Genomic DNA, 22,954 nt, shown 5'->3' with positions numbered 1-22,954 from the left:
AGCGCAGCACACTGGTATTGCAAGAACGAGGAAAAGTATTTTTAGTATCTGATTTTGTATGTGCTTTAAGGCATTAGAATTTGAGCCTTAACTTTGTTTAAAAAGGGACCTTCAAGACTAGTTACTATTTTTCTTCAAATTATTATTATTATTTCCACATGCGAGTTGAGACGCTCTTGTGATTTCATGTTACATTATATAACTTCAGGTCAGGCTAAACAACACATAGTTCAGTAAGGTCTCATGTCTTCTAGGCAGGGCATCCTTCTCCACCCTGTTTTACTCCTCTGTGGTCTTTGTTTTCCGATCAGCCCCCATTCACAGTGTCACTTTTGACCCTGAGTTTTCTACTGAGGGGTACATCGAATGTGGTTAAAGAACTTGTATCTCCATCTTGGGAATTCAGCAAGGTTAAGATAGTTGTTGCCTCAGCAGGATGCTGAACTTAAAGATTTGTATCTTATAATCTTCAGAGTTGGAGGACTGCTGTTCCTCCGTGTAGGTACCCCAGGTTATTTTCTGCAGAGTCCTCAGTTCACAGAATATCCACCCCCTAGTTTCCGCTGCAACTTAGCTGTGCCAGCAAATCACAGCAGTGATGAAACCACCCTTTGTTAAAATGCACTGAATTTTAAGTTTCAGTTGGTTCATCTCACCACACTGTCTGCTCCCGATCTCCTTCAGAAACCAGTTGGAGCCTTGAGATTCCCATTTATTTCTAGAGGTTTTGCTAAATCCTTGCTCTTCTCGGCTCTTCCTTTTGCTACTGCCTTCTGTGCTAGCTGGTGTGTCTGAGATGCTGCAGGCACTCGGGGGGACCTGCCTGCACCCTGCCTATGGGCAGGCTGTTCCCAAAGCACCAGCTGTACTTTGCGGTGCATCTTCTGTGCATCTGCATCTCAAACCTGCTGCTAAACCTTGTTTTGGGACGCAAACTACACAGCATAAGGTACTAAAACCTCGTGCTGAGTCTGAGTCTGAGAGGAAGAGATCTGAATTTCGTGTCCGTTCAGTGGCAAGGGAAGGCACCGTGTCTCTTGGAGGGTTTCACCATATGAACCAGCTGTGGAAGGCAGGTTGTGGTCTGCTGAGAAGCCCTGCAGCACCCCGATGGGTAACCAAGTCTCACACTCTGCAGGTCTCAAGGCAAGGGCAGGAGCAAATAAAAGCAGTTCACAGGATGGGAGATAGTTCTCTTTCCCTGCTCTGGCCTCCTGTCTGACCAACCTGCAACTTGCACAGAAGATTCAGAGGACAAGATGATCCACACCAGCTAGACACAGGTTGACCTGGGCTCTCTGTAGTTATGCGTTGATGCCAAGCTGTAACCAGCAGTTGCACAATTCTCAGACCTGAGATGCTATAGGATTGACCAGCCTGAGCACAGGTGCAGCAAATATGTATTTATCCACTCCTACTCGTGCAGATAGGTCTGAAATCCATTGCCTTAGACCCCCTTTCTGTACATAGTCTAGTTTGTTAAGCTTTTTAATCTTGTTATACTTATTTATGCATACATTTAGCAGCAGGATGTGAAGACAGGAGCTTTTTTAATGCAATTTCAAAAGGTTCCCATGTTTGTTTTAAAATGCATATTGAGGCCATCTATGTAAAGGTCAAATCATATAGAAAGATGCTTTGAAAGAGACTTTGCTTTTCAGACAAAACTAACATGACGAGAGAGGACGTGTGCTCTCTCACTGCACACAGTATATAGTTAGATAAGTTCTCTGTCCTGCAAAGGGCAGGTAGGACACATTTTCCTTTGCTGGTTCCTGAGCAAATCCACAAGCTGAGGTTTTTAAATTTCTAGGTTTATATCCATCAAAATAAGATCCCTGCTTTAGCCTGTTTTGGCAGTATAAATATAATCTCAGTCTTCTCAAATATTGCATCTCTTGGTGAGCTTCTGTGTCTTTCTTGCACTGTTCATCCATCAAGTGGTTGTATTATTGTTTATTCAGTATTTATATACATGTTGTTGACTCTGCCGGTCAAGATAAGTGTGTAGTTAAATGTTGCATTAAGATCCAGGAGTCAGCTTTCATCTACCAGGTATAAGGTGTCTACCAGATGCCTGTAGATCAAGAAAATTAGCAACTGGATTTGTGTTATGTGATGCAGATTATGGAAATAATCCACTGGTAAGAATCCATTCTCTTCCTCTTTCATCAGGTTCTTTATTCTTGCTCTACGAGAAACTTACGGAGCATCTCTGATTCTGAAAGCACAGCAACTAGATAAACTCCCTAAAGACAAAAAGGATCTTGAAATCCAGAAATTGAGATCAAGAAAACAAACTACTTCTGGTGCACCTGTAGCATCACCTGCATCTAATGATGACCTTGACCAAAATATCAGCCATTTATGTGTGTCGCCATTTTTACATCCAGCAGCAGCAGCTGTGTCTCCTAGGGACACAGGTCAGGTACTTGCTGCCTCTGAGGTGAATCCTCTCAGGAAGTGGACACCTGAAGAAGGCTACTATTTTTTTAATAAGTGGGCAGAGGAAGAAACTACTGCAACAAGCTCTTCAGCAGGACCTTTCTCCAGCCATTACCCTCTTGTACCCAGCGGGGGAACAGCTCCTGGACAGGACCGTGGCAAACTGATTAAAGATAACACTAACAATTTTAATCATGGAAGCCATCGACGGTCTGTGAGTGCAGTGACACTCTGAAGAAACATTCAGAGATGGGATCCACAGGCTGTGGGGAGAAGGATACCATAGGGAAAATCAAATGTCTATTTCTACTTAACCACGATGCTGACTGCAAAAGGAGAGAGGGGCATCTGGAGTAGTGCAGTAACGTCTCTAATATGCAGTTTTTCCTAAGTGCATATACAGTTTGCGTTTGTCAAGACATGACTTCTTGATCTTCCTGGTTTTGCCTCATTAGAGGAACGTTACAAGAGCATCACACAGTTGCTGAGAAATGTACAATTACTTTCTTTCATCAGGAATATTTTTCTTTCATGGTAATAGAGAATAATTGTTCTGGTGATGTTTCAATGTTATTATGCTATTGAGATAATAGAAAGAGAATCCGTTCTATATTAAGGCAAGTCTTAGAGCAACACATCCCACTCTAGCTTTTACTATCAAAGTCTTAAAAAGACCTTACTAACTTAAAAATCACAGTTCTGCCTGGGAAAAAATGTTACCTCCTGATCCTAAAGGAATTTGCAGAATAACAGCATTGGAAAGAGACTAGAGAATGTTCCAGTTTTTAATATATGGACTTTATACATATAGCAACAGCAGGTCTATTGTCTGTTTTCCCTGAACAGTAAGCTCAGTATTTTTATGCAGGCAGTGCTTTGACCTGATGCTGTTAAGAAGAGGACAAATGAGTTTATGAAGTAGAAGAATGCAAACACTGAACTACAAGAACTGACAGGATAACTCAGAGATAAGTGGAGTCTACTTCTTCATACCTACAAAAACAGACAGATATAACAAGTCAAATGCGAGGATTTATGTTCTAGAATTCTAAAGTTGTCCTTGCTTTTTCATCTAGAAATTCCCTTTTTTCCTTCCATTCTTTAGATTATTATGTAGTGTCACTGCATTCAATCAAGTATAAATCATGCTCCTCCCCACAGCTGGTTACATTCAGTAGGTGATGGAGATCTCAATAATGGAGATTTTGACAAGCAATATATGAAGGTCACTAATCACATTGCAAAATACACAGTGTAGAATGACCAAAATATGCATAATATGTTCATCCTTTTCTGTATCTCAGGGCAAAAAGATGCAGGAAAAAAAAATAATAAAACGTCACCATCATCACTACCTATTGCAATGCAATGAAAGGTGACTTTGGTATTTCTTATAGAAATGTTGACTAGTTAACACCACTTCCCAAGTTTTTCTTCACAATGTGGGGTGAAATCTTAACTATATTTTAGATTCCAGCCAGCTGTACTTTAGTGAATCTGTCACTGGTTCTGATTTAAGTAGGTTTTTAGCCTTTTTTATACATGCTATATTAATTTAGCTGTTTAATTTGGCTATTTACTACCTATCACAATGTGTGATCTGTTTAATAACCTATTTAGCACATATTAATTCAACCTCTGTGTTATAATAATTACTGTAAGTAGAGTCTTCAAGATGTTACTTTAAAGCAACTCAGGCAAAACTCAGTAGCGTATCTACCACTGGGATTTCTGGTGGGCAGAGCAAAAGCATACCTAGAACTGCAATTGTTAAAGTATTAATTGTCAGCTGTAAAACAATTCAGAAAGAGAATTTTTGCATGATGTACAAAATGGAGGGAATTAAGCATAGCTGAGATTATTGTTAATGGAGTGTGAGATTGCTCAGTTGTTTACTCACGAGCTGGGAATGGACATTAGGTGACAGGACCAGATCAAGCCTTTATGATTCACAGCCACGTTTTTACATTAAACGGTCCATTTCCTTTGAACTTAAAGATGCCGATTTCTTATAAATTTTATTACAAAATGTGAAGTGTTTTTATAGTAATAAATGTAATGTGGTCATGACTTGCTGTGCTGTTGTGAGGAGCGAAGCAGAGGCAGAAGAGCACTTTTCCTACTGTCATCCATGAGTGACAAACCCATGTTTTAGGAGGCCACTCCTCTATCTAGTAGTCTATGCTGTAGGGATGCTTAGCATAAAAACTAGATAACAGTTTATCTAAAGGGGGGATAGGGGTGGGGAGTGGGACTGAGCATATATGGAAAAGGGCCAGACAGGTTATATGTTTAAGCAAATCTGGAAGATCTGTAACATCTCTGAATTTAAAGTCAAAAATTAATTTCATGTTTTCTCATCACAACTTCTGCAAAACCGTTCTGCCACACATTTTGCCCTGACAGTTGGGCTGAGGTTCAGAAATGACATATAGTTAAGGGAGGGTCCTTTTAAGAAGGGGAATGAAGGAAGGATTGCTTATTATCTCCAGCAAAATAGTCCCTAAAAGCTCTATAGTGATGGAGTCCCTGCTATTGTCAGGGGATGAAAGAAGTGGAAGGCAGTCCCTCTCTAAGTAGCTTCTAGGCTGTAACTAAAAATAGTTACTTCAGTTAAAAGAAAGAAAGAATCCAAATTTGCATGGCTGTCTTAAATAATTCTACAGCTAGACTTACAATCTGTTAATTCTGTGTGTGGTAGATGATAACAAAATGGTCCAATAGATCCATTTACCTGGAGAATTTGCAAAACAGAGGAAAAGCATCCCTGATCCTTGAGGAGAGAGAAAGCTGAAACAACCAGAAACAAAAGGCAGCATCAGGCAAGACCTGGCCTCTGCATCCCAGCTGGCTCCCCAGCTTTACAAAGCTCTCCCCTGACACTCCTCCTCCTGGGTGATAACGCCACCAGCCCTCCCCCAGAGCAGATGCTGCCATAGTTCAGGACCTACATTCACTGCTAAACAGTGTGATCTTTCCTGTGCTCCTGGGTGAGCAGTGGTTGTGAACTATCTCCAGTTCAAAAGATGGTGAGCAGGCAGTTTCCTTTGATCGTGAGGTAAATTAGATGAGACTGTCAATCCCTTCGGGAAGCAGGACCTAGAGGTAAATGTTTTCCAATGAAAGCAAACCTACAGCAAGAAAGCAAGCCTTCCGATGCATTCATTTGCAAGAGGGGAAACGTGTTTACTAAATGGGTTATTTAGACCTGTCTGGATTTCCAAGCTAGCTTTTTTATTTCAAGACATATGTAATAATACCATCAAGATACAAGTTCCGTTAGTTCTAATGCGAATGCTTCACAACAGAACAGGCATCTCACTTTTTAATGTATTGTCTGGTGATATTCAACATTTCGTACATTTGGACTATAAAACACTGAAATGAATGTATTTTTGTGGAATCGATGCATATTTTCTATTTTAGTCTACGTTGTTATTATAATAATAATACTGCATATGTGACGGTGCTTTGAGCTATACAGAGCTATACCTACATGACAAACTGAAGGTGGCATCTCATATAGAGGCGAGCAGGAGCTGACTTACCAGGTCTGCTGGCTGAGTAACAGATGCAATCCCAGGCCGCTTGCAATGGTCAATAAAGAGCCATCCATCATGTTCTCAACAGAGGTAAGTTGTTCGGGTGTTTTTTTAATATAAGGCGAGGGAAATGCATACACATGTCTGCGCGTTATTGGTGTCTTCCAGCACAGCAAGTTGGAGATGTGGTCTTAGACAATTACAGCTGATTATCGGCTAGATATCAGCAACAACTAAACAGCAGTCTAAAATCCAGAAATATTCAGGTGGAATAGAGAGAGGAATGCAGTTTGTTCTCTTTTCTTATATATCTCAGAAACACAAAACCAAGTTTCAAACTCTTTAGACATAGGTGTGCTTCGTGATCCTGCACAGAAACCACTTTTCCCAAGGACGAATTTTGTGTGTTTTGCCACTTTGTTGGCTGATGCTGCAATGTTTAATTCATTTGTTTGATTGCAGTTTGAGGTGGTGAGTGCAGAGCTATTTACTTTAGGAGTAAGGTAACTGCAGGCAGGATGTGGCATGATTAGGTACTTGTAAGTGGCACTGATGAGTAAAAATATAAACGTGGAGACAAGAGCCTCTTGAAGATAATGATCACAGGGGGTGGGATTTAGAGAGCTGACCAAATAACACTGAAGATCTATAAAGTACTTTTGACATAGCTGGTGATTGGAACTCGCTGCAATTATTGGTACATGAGACAACTGTGAACAGAACTTGCTGCCCAGCTCTTTAATACACCTGATTTTTTTTCAGCTACATAATCAAGGTTGAGATTGAATGGAGTCTGAATCATTATTTTCCAAAAATACCAGAGGGGTAGCTGTCTGTTGTCAGAAGGCACTGAAGGCGATGATTATTTATCCACCATCCCCAGTGCACCTGCTGAAGCATGCTCCCACCACCAGGCACCCTTCGCAGTTGCTTTCCACGTTACTGCCCAAAGAACTTGGCTGGTTCTTGTGTTCTTCAGCAGGAGAGCAGAGCTCTATAAATGATCATCACTATAACTAAAAGGTCAAGTTTTGGCTCCAGGGAAACCCAATTTTGACCTTGACTTCACAGAAACCATGTCATTAGCTGCTGCTTTGCCGTTGCCATCGGTCCAGCCCCACAAAGCTGAGCCAAGAGCTGGGGAGGGGGCACGGTGTCAGGCATCATCAGTGCCACCCTGGGGGCCAGTTCTCTGTCACAGCTTATTGCCCTCATCATGAGGGTGGCAGAACAGCCACATAACCTCTTCAGCTGCTTCAGATAACCCTGACAAACTTGTCAGAGCTCTGGGTTATGCTTTCTTTCCGAGGTGCAGACCTTGTTCCCCGTTCTGTCTGCAGTCCCTCAGCGCGCACAGCCGCCTCTCCAGCTGAACGTGCTGCGTCTGATGCCGAAAAACCTTGGAATGAAGAAAACTGCTAAGAGACTTTTTGTACTTTTAGCAGCAAGATATTTATTTTCTGCACAGGGGAGGAGGTGATTCGCCCCACAGAAACTCGCTCTGCCGTACAGGTGTGAGACAGGCTAATTTATACATTTGACATACATGATTGCAACATCATCTCGTATATTATTCATGTAATTACAACATATCATTGCATATGAATGATGGGCAGAGTCTAAGTGGGGCCTGGGTGGAGTTTAGGCCGAGTCTTCTCTTGACATCAATTTTTAGAGGGTTGTGCCAGCCTTCGGCCTCGCTCAAGTGGTCTTCCTCAGAGTTGCACTTTTCAACTTTCTTTCATAAGTGACCCTGACAGGATCTTGTACATGAATTTTGGCTTGTTATCATTTTCTTCTATTGATGTATCAAACTCCTCCTAATTTATGATTTTTAGTACCTGATACAGCGATTTCCAGCAATGGCTTAGGCCTGGGTACAGTGAGCAAGATGAGGGGAATTCAGCACTACGTGCTATGGTTCCTCAGGAACCAAGCTGAGAAATCTTGTAAGGCAGGACAGAACTTCCACCTGAGACTTTTCTCGGGTGGATCTTTAGGTTTTTAGGCCTTTTTCCTTTTCACTTAGAGAGCTGCTGTGCTCGTGGTACCATGCGCTGCTCCGGGGGGGCAGCAGGTAATCTAAGCTTCCAGGGCATTGTACCTTGTGTGAGACGGTAGGCATCCAAAGAACCTCAAATGGAAAGAATGTTTAATTCCCAAACACTGGAAAATATTTAAAATACATTGGAAGGTGAGCCAAAACAGATCTGGGGCCTTCCTTTTTTATGGAGGTATTCCTCCCTGGTTTACTAATATTCTTCGATTTAACCTCAAACGGATAATTTAGGGAACTCCTGCACATTTATTGTTTTTATTCAAAAAATAACAAATGTCAATCAGTAAGTTGCAGGCAAGTCAACAGAGCTCATTTAAAATCAGCTGAACTCAACTTAGATTTTATTAAAGGCTATCTTGTTTTGTTAATACGTTAATTCTAAAGACTTTTTTCCCGGAAGAACAAACATCTATATGTGCTCAATCTGAACGGTTCTTCTTTCACAACGGTTAGGCAGCTCATGGCCGGTAATGTCTTGATCTAAATCAAGATTTGAAGAGGAGAGCCGAACCTTCATTCTGTTACTGCGTATGCAGGTTAGGGCAGGAGATGGACTAATAAGACCAGGAGTACACCATAATGGTAAAGGAAGAACATGAACCTGTCCAAGGCCTTCCGGAGATTTCCAAACAAAAGCATTGTTCAGAGGGCTTGAAGTGTCTATCTAACATGTTTTATGAGTAAAATGAGTAAAGTATGCATCCATGCACGTTCTCAGTTAAGTGCAGAGGACTGTGAAGAACGGCCCCACACTTGTAGTAGGCTAAAAAAATTTTGGTTTTAATCTTATTTTGAGTGGAGGTAATGCTGTAAAGATTCAAATATGATTTCTCAAAAATTGTGAACATATATAAATTATGGGAATCTGTTCTTAAGATCCTTTGCTCCTTTTCATAATCTTCAATTTCACAGTAAGGAGGGAATATAGTCCAGAGACATCAAAGAGCCAGAATTGTGCTTGCAGCTATTAGTTCTCAGCTAAAAAAAACCCCAAAGCTAAAATTTGCAACCCAAAGGAATCTAACTCTCCAGCATCTTTCAATAAAGGAGTCCAAGCACACACCAAATAAATACTTTAAAACCTAATACCGATTTTGAAGGCAGCTTATTTAAAAGGAATATTCTGGCACCACATGTGCATTTGACTTGTTTTCATTTAAAATTCAGACCGGTTTGCAGTTTCTTGAAATTACTCCACATAACTGTTTATTTGTGATAGATCATACTTTCACAGAAATGTAAGAAGTAGGAAGGAGTTACAGACAATCCACATCAGTTATTTGTCCATCCAAGTCTTTATTAAAAAAAAAAAAACAAAAAAAAAAAAAAAAAAAAACAAAAAAAAAACCTCCAACAACACCACAAACAAACAACCCTGTGAGAAATTATAGTAGCACTACAGTGGGGCTTGCTTGAAGAGGACCTGCTTGCTGGAATTTTGAAATTCATCCACTATCCATCATTGGAATAAAGCTTTTCTTTACTTCTACTGTATAGAAATATATCACAATAATGGTAGGGATCCAAAGCAAGCTCATATGCTGTGATAAATGACAAGACTGCCATGGTGTTCAAATCATTATCAGAATCCATTTCATACCTCATCTGTTGTTATAAGCATAAAATGTGCAAATGTTCTCCACTGCTGTAAATGTCAGCATACTGGGGGCAAATGCTTTGATTTTCTATCAGCAAATAATGTTAAATCATATAGTGTTTAATCATGCCTAGTGAGAGTGACGAACTTTAAAGGATGAATTTCTCTCGAATCATTCCATCTTCAGTTCTCCTGGAAATGGACATCATCATTTATAAAATCCTGGCGATAACTTCCTCAGCCTGGAGGCTTCATGATGGTTCAAGGCTGATGCTAGGGCACTAAAATACAAAACCATTTAGATATCAAACTTATTTTGATTGAGGCAAGCAAGTATTTGAGCGTAGAATTTGAAAGTTAACTTTGAAAATGAGAACGCTGACATAAATAATTTTGGCATCTTTTAGGACAGTGAAGTTATTTGCATTTACAGAATAGTCTATGTTACCTGCTATGACACAACCTCAAAACTGTTAATTTCTAAATAAAGCAGTTGCATTTACCAGGCCAGATTGTAAGTGGTTGGAGGGTAGTAGTGCTCCACTGGAGTAACTGGAGGTCTGAGACTTTATGTCTGCGGAGAATCTGACCTCAGCTCTCCACCCACTCTTTCTGAAGGGAAAGGTGAAGGTAAAGGTATGGATGCAATACATGGAGGAGACTTTTACAGTAGGCAAGAATATAAATCTTCAAATCCCAAAGACATAGTGAAAGGTAACACTGCTAGTATCTTAGCAACCACAGAAACTAAAAGACAGGCTGTACAGGGATATCAGCTATAGCCCACCTCTAAGAGCTCTCTCTGGTTTATATTTATTATGTATTTCTGAAGCTGGCTTTTTAATCACAGCAGTTTAAAATACAGAATTCATTGTCAGAGGGCTTCATCATTTTTTGTTTCTGCTGAGGGGAGCTATGTTTTTATATTTGGATCAGTAATCATTCATTTATTAGAGCAATTTCATTAGCACATACCGGACTTGAAGTGCAGGTTGGAGGAGGCAGTAGAATTCTCTTGTGAAAGGAGGGGTGGGTTCTGTGCTGCAGGCAGCATCCCACCACCCTCTGCTGCATTCAGTGGCACAGAGGAAGGTTCTGTATGTACTAAGAAACAGGAAACTCTTAGATATTTGCACTTTTTTAATAATTAAATTGGTTTCATCACTTTCACTACAGTCTTGATTTTCTGGATTTCTGTATCACCCCAGTATATAGAATTTTTTTTGTTGTTGTTGTTCTAAATCAACTGAAATAGAAACATGAATTTAATAGCAATCATGTGGCTTATGGCAAAACTTTTATCATGATGCAAAATTAATATGAGGTCGGTCCATTTTCAAAATATTGACTTTCCATACAATGCTTTTGGTATAAAAATGCAGAAATCTTGAAGCAAAATGGAATTTGTGGAGTGACTCAAATAATAGGATAACAGGTGCATAGAAATGTTGGTACGTTAAAGCTTCATATTCACTTTGCTGTTCTTTTATTGTAAGAGTTTCAGCACCTATTGCTTGCTATTATTCCTATCATCATTAACCTTCGTGATAATGACCACAAACATCAAAAGTTTGAAAACTATTTTGTTGAAAGCATGTCCTTAGATATGCTCTATTTGTCATATATAATAAAGTTTTATTCTCATACTGGAAAGTTACAATCACCTAAAAAGAGGCAGGAAATAGGTTAAAGTGCAAATCAGTTGCATTTGAAAAAGGCAGATAGTCAAAGTCAATGGTTTACAGGAAAATCTCTGTTTTGCAATTTATTTAGATAAGCTGTTCAGTGATAAATGAAAATCCTTTTAAAGATGATAAGGGATAGGAAATTACTCAGAATCCCCTAAATGCCTGCATTCAAGAAATATTTTTTCTGCTTAATACTGCTTATCTAGGTCTAATCAATTGTATGTCACCATCGAAAAGATTGTTTCAGCTCACAAAAGGCAAAGCTGAAAATTTATTGTAAAAATACTGTTATTACCTTGGCTATAGTTCTTCCTTTGTTAAGTCACTAATCGTTCAACTCTCTGAAATAATCAGGTATTTGGGAAGAGGAAAGTGAACAGTTCACCTGGATTTCTGAGAAAGAAACTGCACATAAGTGGTTTTAAACAACTTTCACTAAGATTTTAAGCTCTATCAACTGAAACTATCTTCCTGTCACCAACAGTACCGTCTCATAGGTGTTGTTATTTACTGAACATCCACCCTTCTCCAGGTCTTCTGGGGCTTTTTGTTTTGTTACCCGACTTGGAAATGACTCAAGGGCATGTTTTAATTAGTATCTTGAGGTTAAGAAGTCACTTGCTGGCTACCCAGGCTTTCCTGAGCCAGCCCCTAGGGACACTCCTCCCTCAGCGCAGGGGTCCCAGGATCAGAAAGACGCAGGTGCCTGTAGCAAAATGGGTCAACATGCTGCTAAAATGGAAAGAAACCAGAATTTGGGAACTATGTATTTTTGTAGACCTAATGATGCCACAGGTGGTTTACTAGCCTCTCCCTCTGCAACAGCATTCTTAAAGAAAAGCAAAATACATAAATACCCTAAACTGACCAGGGTGAGGCTGGTCATCAGCCGAGGTCCCCCAGGGGGGTCTGGCCCTGGGCAGCTCTCCCGTGGGAAGATGAACCTGTCACCTCAGGGTTCATCAGCTGCAGGTGCCACTCAGTGATGCTGACAGAGCTAAATACCTTCCAGAAGGTGGGGAGCCGTCTCTCTGTGGGTGTTCTCCCAGGCTGTAAGTGAAAATAACGATCCTTTGGCCAGCCTGGGAGAAGCGATATGAGGATAAGCATGCTGTAACTCATCACTTGGCTGGGATGCCGGCAGAAGTGGGGCAGTCGGAGAGGTCAGGAGATGCTTGCACCAAATGCAGAGCGAGCCCAGATCAGATTCATCAGGAGAAATCCCCATTATTATGCGGGGGTTCCTTGCAGCCTTCTGAGAACAAACAGCAATTAAGAGAAACCTGAACGGATTCGCAAAGTGCAAGTTCTAAACATTATTAATTTCAGCAGTTAACACCTTGGAAAATAAAGTAGAAGTAGCCTCTTGTGAAACTACAAATATTTGTCATCACTGCTTCATGCCCTGCCAGTCTAGCAGCTGACATCCATGGCATTCCAATTCCTTTAAGTCTTGCCAGTCAATATTAACAAGACACTAAATACTCAGATTGCACCTTTCCCAGTAAATTGACTAGTTTATTGTCTTTGCAGTCTTTTGAAGAGCGATAAGCACCAGCTTTGAACAACTTCTTGGAGAAGATTTCGTGATTATAGCCTTTGAATCCATTCTGGGAGGCGGCTGACAGCTGTCCTTTCTGGTTTGGAAACAATCTAACGGATGATGCTTGTCAGAGAAAAAGCTTATGCGATGCAATAGCAGATGATACCTCGATCCCTTTATTTGAACTGCAAAGACTGGCAGGAGAGATAAGTGCTGTGTTAATACCTGGAGACCCGTTAATGGCAGAGAGTGAGCTGCTCAGTATTACCTAAGATGTTCTTAATATAGAAGACAAAAGTTTTCATTTTAAATAATTCTCCCGGGTTTCCACTCAGTGCAAGAGGCAGGTAAGCAAGAGGTGTCATTCAGACTAACGAGCTGATTTGGCACTCCTGCAGATGCATCTCTCTCTTCCCGGGAACCTGTGAAGAGTCCTGTTTGTCAGGTATTAAGTAGCAAGCATTTGGGGTGAAAACATCAGCCCTGTCATGCAGGGTACTAATGGTCTTTTTCTTCTAGCATCGGCTACAAAAGGAGATACCCAATAATTGAGGGCTGGAATTGTAAAATAATGAGAAATATTCCCCATCCTTTTTGGTATTATCCAGGTTCCTTTATTTTTTTCCCTTTTTTTTTTTTCCTCCAGCAAGAATGATTTTCTGCAGACTTCTGCTACACCTGCAAACACAGATTTTTACCTGCTTATCTATGCTGGGAACAATCCCAAGCTCTCCAGAAAGGGAATTCTCATCAGGCAGCCAGATGAGCAGCAGTGGTGTTACAAAGGTTTTCATCTTGGTCAGAAGTTAAGTGGGTTTTTACTTTTATATATACAACATATATATATATTTTTTTTATATGATGAATGGATGGAAGAAAAATAGATTCATAAGAAGGTTTGATATTCCCAAACAAATGTGAGATTTTTTTGCACAGTTTCTGTGGACTCTCACTCGGCCTCAACTTTCTCTGCGAACATCCTTCCCAGCTGCTTCCTGAGCTGGGACCTGCCAGAGGGGAGGGAAAATGAAGCAGAAGCTTCACAGGTGAGCCCACAGGGGCCATAAACAAGGGTTCCCTGTTTGTGAGTGTAGGTGCATCCCAGAGGGAAAGAGGCTACCGAGTTTTGCACCTTGCTCTACATTTTGACAGATTTCCGTTTCTGGGTCACTGTTCCTCGCACAGATGCAGCCCAGCTTTACGTAAGCTTTGTGAAACGAGGTCTCTCCTCATTAATTTTTCACTTGCAATCCCCATCCATTTCCTTTGCCTTCTGATTCTTCTGCTTGGATGTTTTCCTTCTGCTTCTTGTTTCTGAAGGAGGTATCTAGACTTGAAAAGCAGGAACAGAGCGGAGCTGAGGTAATTAGCAGCTGCTTTAAGCTATTGTTTACCCTGCACAGGAACACATCTCCAATGGATGCCAATTTGGATCACAAAAATGTTGCCAGAGAGAGCCAGGCCAAAGCCTTGAAAGCCCGTTGACGGCCCCTTTTCAGACTCACAATTTTGCTGCAGATGAGCCCCACTGAGAGGCGTTTCCCAGCTCCATAGGTGCCTGCCTGCAGGAAAATTGTTAGAAACACATTTCTCACAAATCCCACGTAAGTGGAAACCCTTGTGAACACCAAGTCAGCGTAGCAATGTTCCTATTTCAGAACAGTTCAGAACAGGGAGGGAAATGTTTAAGAAAAAACGAAACAGAAGGACGACAAATATGTGAATAAAAGGGTGTTTGCTCTTTTCATCCTTCCATGCCATAAAACTCTAATACTAATACATTATGGTTCTGGGAAGAAGCCAGAAAAAAAGTATGCTTGTTCTGAATTAGGATCCATATTGTCAGCACCGACTTCTTGTCCTGGGTTCACAAGCAGGTATGTACACACACACATTCCTGTTCTGTGTGCAGGACCTTGGCTCCAGCTCCACTGCACATGTGGAGTTTTAACCAGCCTCCCTGAACCTGCAGGAGCATTACAAAGACGATGCACCCTCCAGGTAGCTGTACTCCATTTCAGTGCAGGCAGAAGAACAAGGAATTAGCTACATCTTTGATAAATGCAATTCAGGTTAGAAGCTGTGAATATTTTTTTTTTCTGGATCCGTCTATGAATATTGTTGCTCATGCAAATATGTGAATTTGCTCTGATTTCCATGAAGACAACACTGAAAGATTTGCATTGCCTTTATGAACCAGTTTATTTATGAACTAAATAATAACTGGTGAAAAATATAATTTGAGCTTGCTCGCATTTCGTAACAAACCTATAGTGATTTGCAAGGAAAAAAAAAAAAAGCCTCTATCAAAATGAAAGCAGGATGTTTGGTTGAAGTCACTGCACCAATATTACAAGCTCTCATTTGTTCATCAAACTGAGGTATGACAGTGTCACCTAGCAACTTTTGAAGGGCATTCAGAACTGACGGTGCTGAACTCTATAGAGAAGCCTATAAATAAATTAATTTACAAATTAATACTTTTTGTGAGTGTCAAAAGCATTGCATTTGACATTAAAAAATTAACACTGTACAGGAGGAAAGGGACCAAAAAATAATTTTCATCCTGGTAGTTAGGTAGTGGGAGGATTTAAACTGAGTAATCATGAAATACTGTAACCCTGGGGAGCAAGGGTGTGCACTTCCAGTATCCCTGCTTTGAATTATAAACATTCATACCCATAAGATTTATATACATATATATGTATGCATGTATCTATGTATATTATTTTAGATAAGTTGTATGTTTTTCCAGGTACTTATGTTAACAAAGAATTACCTGTTAAGTTTTGCCCATACTATTAAATACCTCCTAGTATGTATAACTCCTTATTCTTCAGTGAGTTCATAACCTCCTCTGCTCCGCCAGCCCACCTGAAGATTGAGGCACGGAGCATCACGGCGGTCTGTAGTGCTGAAACCCAGTGACTTCCCATGGAATTACTGCTGCCAGACCTGCCTGGATGGAGCAGATAATTCCCTGTATATGGAAGAGCTTAGCCAAAATTAACAGGCGTGATGGTCAGCAAAACTTAGGCTGATTTTGGCTGATGGATCAGCTGTGGTGAGGATCATGTCAACCAGCCAGTCTCTTCGGTCTAGGAATTAAAATTAGGAAAAAGTAGAATTAATAAAAGCTAAATTAGGCCTAATAATTTGTAAGGGGGAGTCTTGAGTAGTCCAGCATCAGAGAGGCAGGGTCTAGGCTCTCCTCTGCCCAGCTGAGAAGACAGTGTTCCTTGTGGCAATTTTCTAGGTTGGATTTGAATTATTAAAAGCTTTCACAGAAGAAAAAAAATTTAGACAGGGAACTTCCCCAAGAATTATCAGACATGTAATGCATCAGTGTGTTTACTAAAAGTAAAGGCAATAGAAGCTGCAAATATTCTCGAAAAAGCAACAAGTGGGTACATATTGCATTGCATTGTCTGGCTATTTGTGATATCTTCTCTTTATCTACACGGCCTCTGTGGGTGAATTAGCTGGGCCCTGCACGTGTGCCTACCGCTGCAGTCACCGGTTGCCTCCAAGTTTACGCTTCCAGCCGATCCTCACCCTCCAGGTCACCAAAGGGGCTTCACCAAGGCAGGAAAGAGCAGGTGCTAATGGGATCTGCCTGCAGGCTTGTCTGAACAAGCTGATCCAAAATAGAGCTGAGAAGCCTAACAGTGCTTTGAATCAAATCTGAGCCTGGAAAAGAGGAATCTGTTTGAGTGATTAAAACCCAAAAAACTTAAAACTGAGAATCAGCAGGCTGGGTACATGGCTGCTCAACTGTGGCACAGCTCCTCTGGGCTCAACGGCACCCATCATTTCTACCCGGTGCGGGCACAAGTGATACCTTTGCTGCCTTTTTTTTTTTCTTTTTTAACAAGCATATCCCCATTGGATAGAGGGGCACACAACTCCAGCATGCTCCCTTCCCTGGCATGGTGCTGGTTAGGCAATGGAGAGAGGGAAGTTAGCCGGGGTGCAGCCGGCTGTCTACCTGCATGCCAAAAGCCATGCAAGCCTCAGAGATTTATTTTGGTTAGATTTCATTTCTTGATCCCGTGTAATACCTTCTTTGTACATCTAAAGGCTGGGGCAGCAGTCACTGACTATTTGGCACCAACCAACTTTTCCATACATTGATAAACACAGGTCCCAGTCACACACGTTTTTCCCTTCCCACTTAAGTGCAAGAGAAAAATGCTCCCAATTTCCTGGACAAAGTTGTCAGCAGCAGCAGCCAGAAAGTCTGGCCATGAAGGACACACGTCAAACCTTATTAAAATAACGTGGCGAGGCTTTCTTCTGCTTCTGGGAGGACTCTGGTTTCTTCAGCCTCCAAGAAATCCGATGGCAGCTGGATGACCTAACAGCCTGGCTGGCAGTCAGGTCCAGGCTGCTCAGCCGGGGAGCAGATGGGCAGGAACGGGTGGTTGCCTCTGGTGCCTACTGACCCAGGACAAACAGGCATTTTGTTAAACATCATTGGCACAGCTAGTGCTCTTTCATCAGCCTGAAATACATTTCAGATTTCGTGATTCCCACTCCAGCATTCAGATGCTTATGGCACTGGGCTCATCCTGCTGATGCAGGGATGAGAGCATCTCACCTGTGTCCCGCTCTGCACACCCCCAGGGACCCCCAGACCAGAAGAAATAGGAGCAAGAAAAAGAAAGGACAGGCTGAGGAGCTGATTCCTTAGCAGGAGATCAACATGCCGTGTTTTGCAGCATAGTCAGTGGGGACAGGGTGCTCCAATGTGCCCCGGGAGGCAAGCATGGGCCGTGCTGAATGCTGGGAGAGTGAGCCCAAGCTTGCAGCAGGACTTCTTCAGAGCAAGCTGCCTCCAGCAGCAGTTTGAGGAATCACAAAAAAAGCCCCTGACCCCTCACTCCCGGGGGCAGCATGGCTCTATGCACATCTGTAAGCCCACCAGGCTGCCCCACAGTTCCTGCCCACTGCAGGAAGGGCCAGCAGGATCAGACTGGCAGGGCAGAAGATTTTACTCCCAGATTCACTCCACAAGTGAGGACGCAGATTATTCCTTGAGTGTTGTATCATTTCCATTTCTATCTTTGTCAATCTTTCTTACCACAGCTGAGCGATGAGCAGGGCCGAGGTGCTGCATCCAGCACAGAGCTGCAGGTGCGCAGGGCTCGCAGCAGGCAGGTGCTCCTGTGTGCTAAGGGTGACAGGGTCTGCGGGGTTCTAGCACAAGACAAAAGCACTATTTACTACCACAGTTGTTAAATATGGTATTTTTTTTCCCTTAAGAACATATCAGACCACAAGGTCTGATACCCATGCATACACATCTCTTTATGCTGCAAACTTCCCATTGCCTCATGAAACAAAAATTTTACTGAGCATTTTTTCTCTTCCACTGGCTATTTAACAAATGCATATAATGACTGACAGTAATTAAAAACTGTCTAATTCTGGCATTGCTGCAGGCGGTCAGAAAATTTCCTTCTCCACAGACTAGGATGAAACCAAACCAGATCAGAGAGGCAATTCACGTTCATCACGCCGCTTTCCCTCTCCTCCATTGTCCTCAGCTCCCTTCCAGACAGGGGATATTTTTCATGACAGAGAATGAGCAACTCCTTTTGTCCTAAGGCCACCGACCAATGCAGACCGCAGCAAAAAGAACTGAGTAGCAGAAGCCTTGCTGCCTCAAAACAGAGTGCAATAAAAGGTAAAGTGATCATTCCCCCGCAATGATAGCGGTTCCCCATGGGCGTCGTGGTGTCTCTGTTATCTTTCCGTGCTCTCTGTAGGCGGGAGCAGCCTGGGACTGAGCAGAAGGCACCAGAACAAGGTGGTTTGTGACAGGCGGCAGCCCCTTGGGATCGCCAAGAGCACACCATGGGATCCGGCAAAAGAAACAGCGAAAAACGTAGTTTGCTTTTTGGTTTCTTTTCTGACAAACTAATTAATCACTGAGGGAATCTATCAGTATGGTGTCTGAGGTGGTTTTCCAGAGTTTTTGGTTCCACCTTCCATCTGTAATAGAAACAATCTCTGCCTTTTTTTTTTTTTTTTAAGTGAGCTTTCCGTTTCTCACTTCACCCCTCCTTTTGCTGACGCAATAAAAGACAATTTTCTACTTTTTTTATCATTACATTTCTCCACAGAAGGGGTGTTGAAGTTAAGCTGTAACCCTAATGGAAGTTGGGATACCTTCATCAGAGGGAGGTCCCCATTTGGGAGACAAATGGCTTCATTTCAGAGGAAAATACTTTGATTTGTCGTATAAATACTTTGCAACCCATAGCCTGATGAGGTGATAAGCTTCAGTTTAATATTTTCTCTTGTGGTTATGTCATAGCACCAGGTATTTGTCTTTCATTTCATCGATGGAAGAAAAGTGGCAAGTGTGCACAGAAAATACAGCACTGATAAGATGATTGCTGGGGGGTGGGAAACAAGCAGGAATACCCCGGAACGTGCCCAGCTGGCTGCACGGTGAGGTACCCCCGTGAGGTGCTGTGCACCCGCCCTGCGGTGATGGAGATGTCTGGAAGGCAACAAAAGCCCAACACACCTTCATCTCAGGCTCTGTGTGCATAATGGCCATGGAAAATCTGTTTCCATTCTAAATGGCTAAAAATTCTTTGTATTAATCAAATCAATGCAAATTATGTAATTTAGATGACTGGCAGCTGTAATGGGCTGTATGAAGATACTCTGCCAGCTTAAGTAGAAGTGGGAACGCAATCAACTCCCAGAGCTGAGAAACAGCTCGCAGCTGAGGTTAAAAGCACACAGATGAGGCAAAGCCCCAGTGAGTATCTCCAGACTAAAAGTGGTGGTGGGGTTAATGGGTCTTTCCAAAAGTGACCTGCTATTGATGTGTCGCCACTTCTGCTCGCTAAAAGCAGGGCTGTACTTGTAGGCATCTAAGCGGCTCAGATCAATTTACAATCCCCGATAAACTTGGCTGCAGTGGTGGAAAAGGCTGTTGTTCCCTTGTACCCCAGCTACATCCATCACCTAAGGTTAAGCATACATGGTCCGAAGGGTCCTACCTGCAAGCTTACTCACAGTGTGTCTACTACCACGCTGACATTGTGTTTCCATCCGGAGTTACCGATGCCAGGCTGGCGTTGCAATCAGGTAACACACTGGCAGAGGACAGTTGCCGGTGAAATTCCCCAGGGAAGGAGTTTCTCCTCGCAGCTATTCCTGCTCTTACACCTGCTCCTGTTTGATCCACCTCCGGGCAAAGACACACAGGCTGATTTAAGCTGCTAGAGACAACAATTGAGATCATCCTTTGACTTTGACTTGAGATGGGCTACACTCCTTAGGCTATTTATAACCCATGCAGAGGTATTCCTCTGCTTAATCAGTCTCCTGAGTGTGTGAGTCACACCACGGCTGGGTCAAGCTCCCACCAGACACCAGAGGATGAGCAGCTACTCTGGCTCCCGTGTCTCTCCACCTTCCTGCCCATGCACCTTAAGGCATGGGACTAAAAGGTCTTCTGGAAGCACCACACCTCCCAGGAGGGTGCAACCACCACTGGGGTTTAACACCAGGATGGATGGAAGTGGGGGGAACAGTTTAAGGCATTGGCTGAGGTGGGAGATGAGGGAAGAGGGACTGAATGCAACACCAGCTCAAAAGAAGGATTAACAGAGCTGTACGCTGTGAGCAATCCTTTCTGTCCTTGCAGCGAGGACTCCCACTGCCTTCTGCGTTAGGTAACTTCTGGGGATAAAAGGCTGTGGGAAAACAGTATTTTATGCCAGAGAAGAATTACTTCTTTAGCCACTGTCCTCACCATGTACCGTAAGGTGTAGAGTTGAAGTCTGTTCCCTGTGCCACTCAGGACAGTGACTGTGATCCCCTGAAGTCTTGTTTCACGCATATCTTGTCGATTTGAGGACCACCCACAGGACACATCTCCAATTCAAACATCCCAATGTTGATTTCAACTGATTTGTCAGCCTGTATTTTATAGAACTCACATATGGATTCTATAGCAAAAGGACTGCCCCCCCAGCTCACACCGCAGCACAATTTCCCTGGGGTTCTGTAATAGAACAAGAAAACACTTTAAAGACAAAAAATTATATTGAATTCTCTTACTCCAAATTAGATTAGCATTTTAATGTTGTTTAATTAGTTAGTTGCAGGGGTTTTGTATGCCAGTTTATAATGTTGGGGAAGTGTATTTTACAACATTGCACATACAAATAATAAATTGTGCAACACAGATGTTGCCACTAATTGTAATATTTTAAGTGAAGAGGAAAACACTCTGCTTAGCTTTTAATTAGGTTTATTCCAAGCAGACACAAAAATAAAAATTTACTTGTCTTTTAAGTAAATACCATCTGCAATATATTTCTATACCACAATCTAGTGCAAAGCGTATCTGCAGCCTGCTATGCTCCTGCACGATCTTGTTTATGGTAGAAGGCCTGTTGGTACAGCAGAGGTAAATCGGTGGCAATGGTCGTATTACACGAAGCAAACCCCCAGCTTGCTCCAGCTCACCTCTCAGACACGACTCGGGCTAGAGGTGCCCTTGGCCTGATGGCAGGAGTGCGCAGCAAATGTCTGCCCATAAGCCCTGTCTGTCTGCCACTTGGCACTGTGGGACAGGCAGTGAGACTGGCACGCTGTGGGCCACTGAGGGAACTATATAATGACTTGCTGAGCCACGCACATGCAAGCTGGATCGTTATGTGAGCGGCATGAAAGCAGTAAACACTGCAGGGAGCCAGCCAAAAGCACCCATTGCCTCTTTCAGGCTAGCGTCCTTCAACATGCTGCACAACCACAGAGTTTCTTCCTTTTGTAAAAAAGATACATCCAAGTGACGTCACCCCTAATTTATTTTCCCATTCCCATTTTTCTCTTCCAAAGCTCAGAAAATGCCAATGTAAATGCCTAACGCCAGAGGAACCAGGCCACATTTGTCACTGTTTGCTGATGTACAGTTTGCATAGACAAGTTTACTTCCAGCAGCAGGGTTACAAAAGACATAAAGTAAGAGGCTTAGTTCCACGTCAGACCGTTGCGAGTTAGTCACGCCCCGGGACCGGCGGCTGGCAGACAGGCATCACGGCTGGCAAGGGGGTGAGCCAGCTCCCGGGCACTCCTGGCATCAGGTCTACCCATTACCAGGAGCGTTTAAGCTCAGCCCAAGGGCAGAAAAGCCAGATAGGCTCTGTGTGCACGTGCATGCACAGCAGCTCCACAGCCCCTTCACTCGAGCAGTTTAAGCCCCTCGGAAACATCTAGTCCAAAAGACATTGCTGCAGTACGACCTGCTGCAGCTCTGCAGGCTGTTTCTGCACTGATGCGATTCCCCCTCGCCCTCCCCAGCCAGGCGGTGACACCCTTCTGGGTGACTGGGAGCTGGACTTGTCAAAAGAAAAACTGCTGCAAAGGAGCCTCCCCAGCTGCCCCTCTCCTTTGCAATGCCACAGGAAACCAAAACGCAACAAAATCGCCTGCCACCACTGCTGCTTAATGGGGAATTTTACATCTAAACCCTCATACCCTCTGTTCCTTCCAGACTGAGTTAAAACGTACCCCAAGCCAAAAAGGCTAAAGCCGTGCCTGAAGGCACCTCCAGCTGGTGACAGACGGGTGGGCTCCGTGTTCCTGCACGTGAAGGTTGGTCACTACGGAGAAGGGAGGCACGGGGCTGCCACCATCTCCACTTGCTGCAGCTGTAGTATTGGTTCATCTCTAAAGCCAACAGAACCAAATTCTGGAAATATATAAAAACAAACATTTATTTCAGCTTTTGCTCTCTTTTCTCCTTAGTTCTTGGGGGAGGAGAGGGGGGAATAGGAGGAAATTATTAACTAAAGGGCTTCTTGTGCTCTCACACAGACTAAATCGTTTTAATCAGCTGCCGCTGAAATCTTGGGAGAAGTTGCGAGGTTTGGGAGCACTGAGCACAGGTGGACATGTCTCCTCCCCTGGTTCCCTCACCTCCAAGCCGTGGGTGGCCATGTGCCCAGCCCCAGCAGCTGCACTGGCCCCAGCACTGCTGCGAGGTCCCACATGTGGGGCCACGCGCTCTGCTGGTGAGGTTCAACCTGGGGACCCAGCCTTCGGTGT

At 42.9% G+C, this 22,954-nt stretch overlaps 1 protein-coding gene and 1 long non-coding RNA gene across 3 annotated transcripts in view; one reads left to right on the top strand and one right to left on the bottom strand.

Annotated features, from left to right (window-relative positions):
- The window catches only part of ATP10B (ATPase phospholipid transporting 10B (putative)), a 62,495-nt gene extending 56,418 nt beyond the window's left edge, over positions 1-6,077 (top strand). The window contains exon 23 of the mRNA XM_040604862.1: positions 2,176-6,077. Within this exon, the coding sequence (XP_040460796.1) occupies positions 2,176-2,680 (505 nt within the window). The 3' untranslated portion in view covers positions 2,681-6,077. The remainder of the gene's footprint in view (positions 1-2,175) is intronic.
- A 2,615-nt stretch (positions 6,078-8,692) lies between these two features.
- LOC121093136 lies at positions 8,693-22,580 on the bottom strand. 2 transcript variants are annotated; one of them, XR_005829492.1, is made up of 4 exons: positions 19,913-22,580; positions 11,627-18,073; positions 10,619-10,747; positions 8,693-9,924 (listed from the first exon to the last, which is right to left on the bottom strand). It is a non-coding gene; the product is annotated as an uncharacterized LOC121093136 (long non-coding RNA). The 2 variants fall into 2 exon arrangements; XR_005829491.1 differs by having other exon boundaries at positions 10,619-18,073.
- Positions 22,581-22,954: the final 374 nt, after the last annotated feature.

This window comes from Falco naumanni, chromosome 8 (genome assembly GCF_017639655.2).
Source record: "Falco naumanni isolate bFalNau1 chromosome 8, bFalNau1.pat, whole genome shotgun sequence".
Taxonomy (NCBI): Eukaryota; Metazoa; Chordata; class Aves; order Falconiformes; family Falconidae; genus Falco; species Falco naumanni.
Note: the sequence above shows the minus strand (reverse complement) of the source record. Positions and strands in the feature narration are given on the sequence as shown.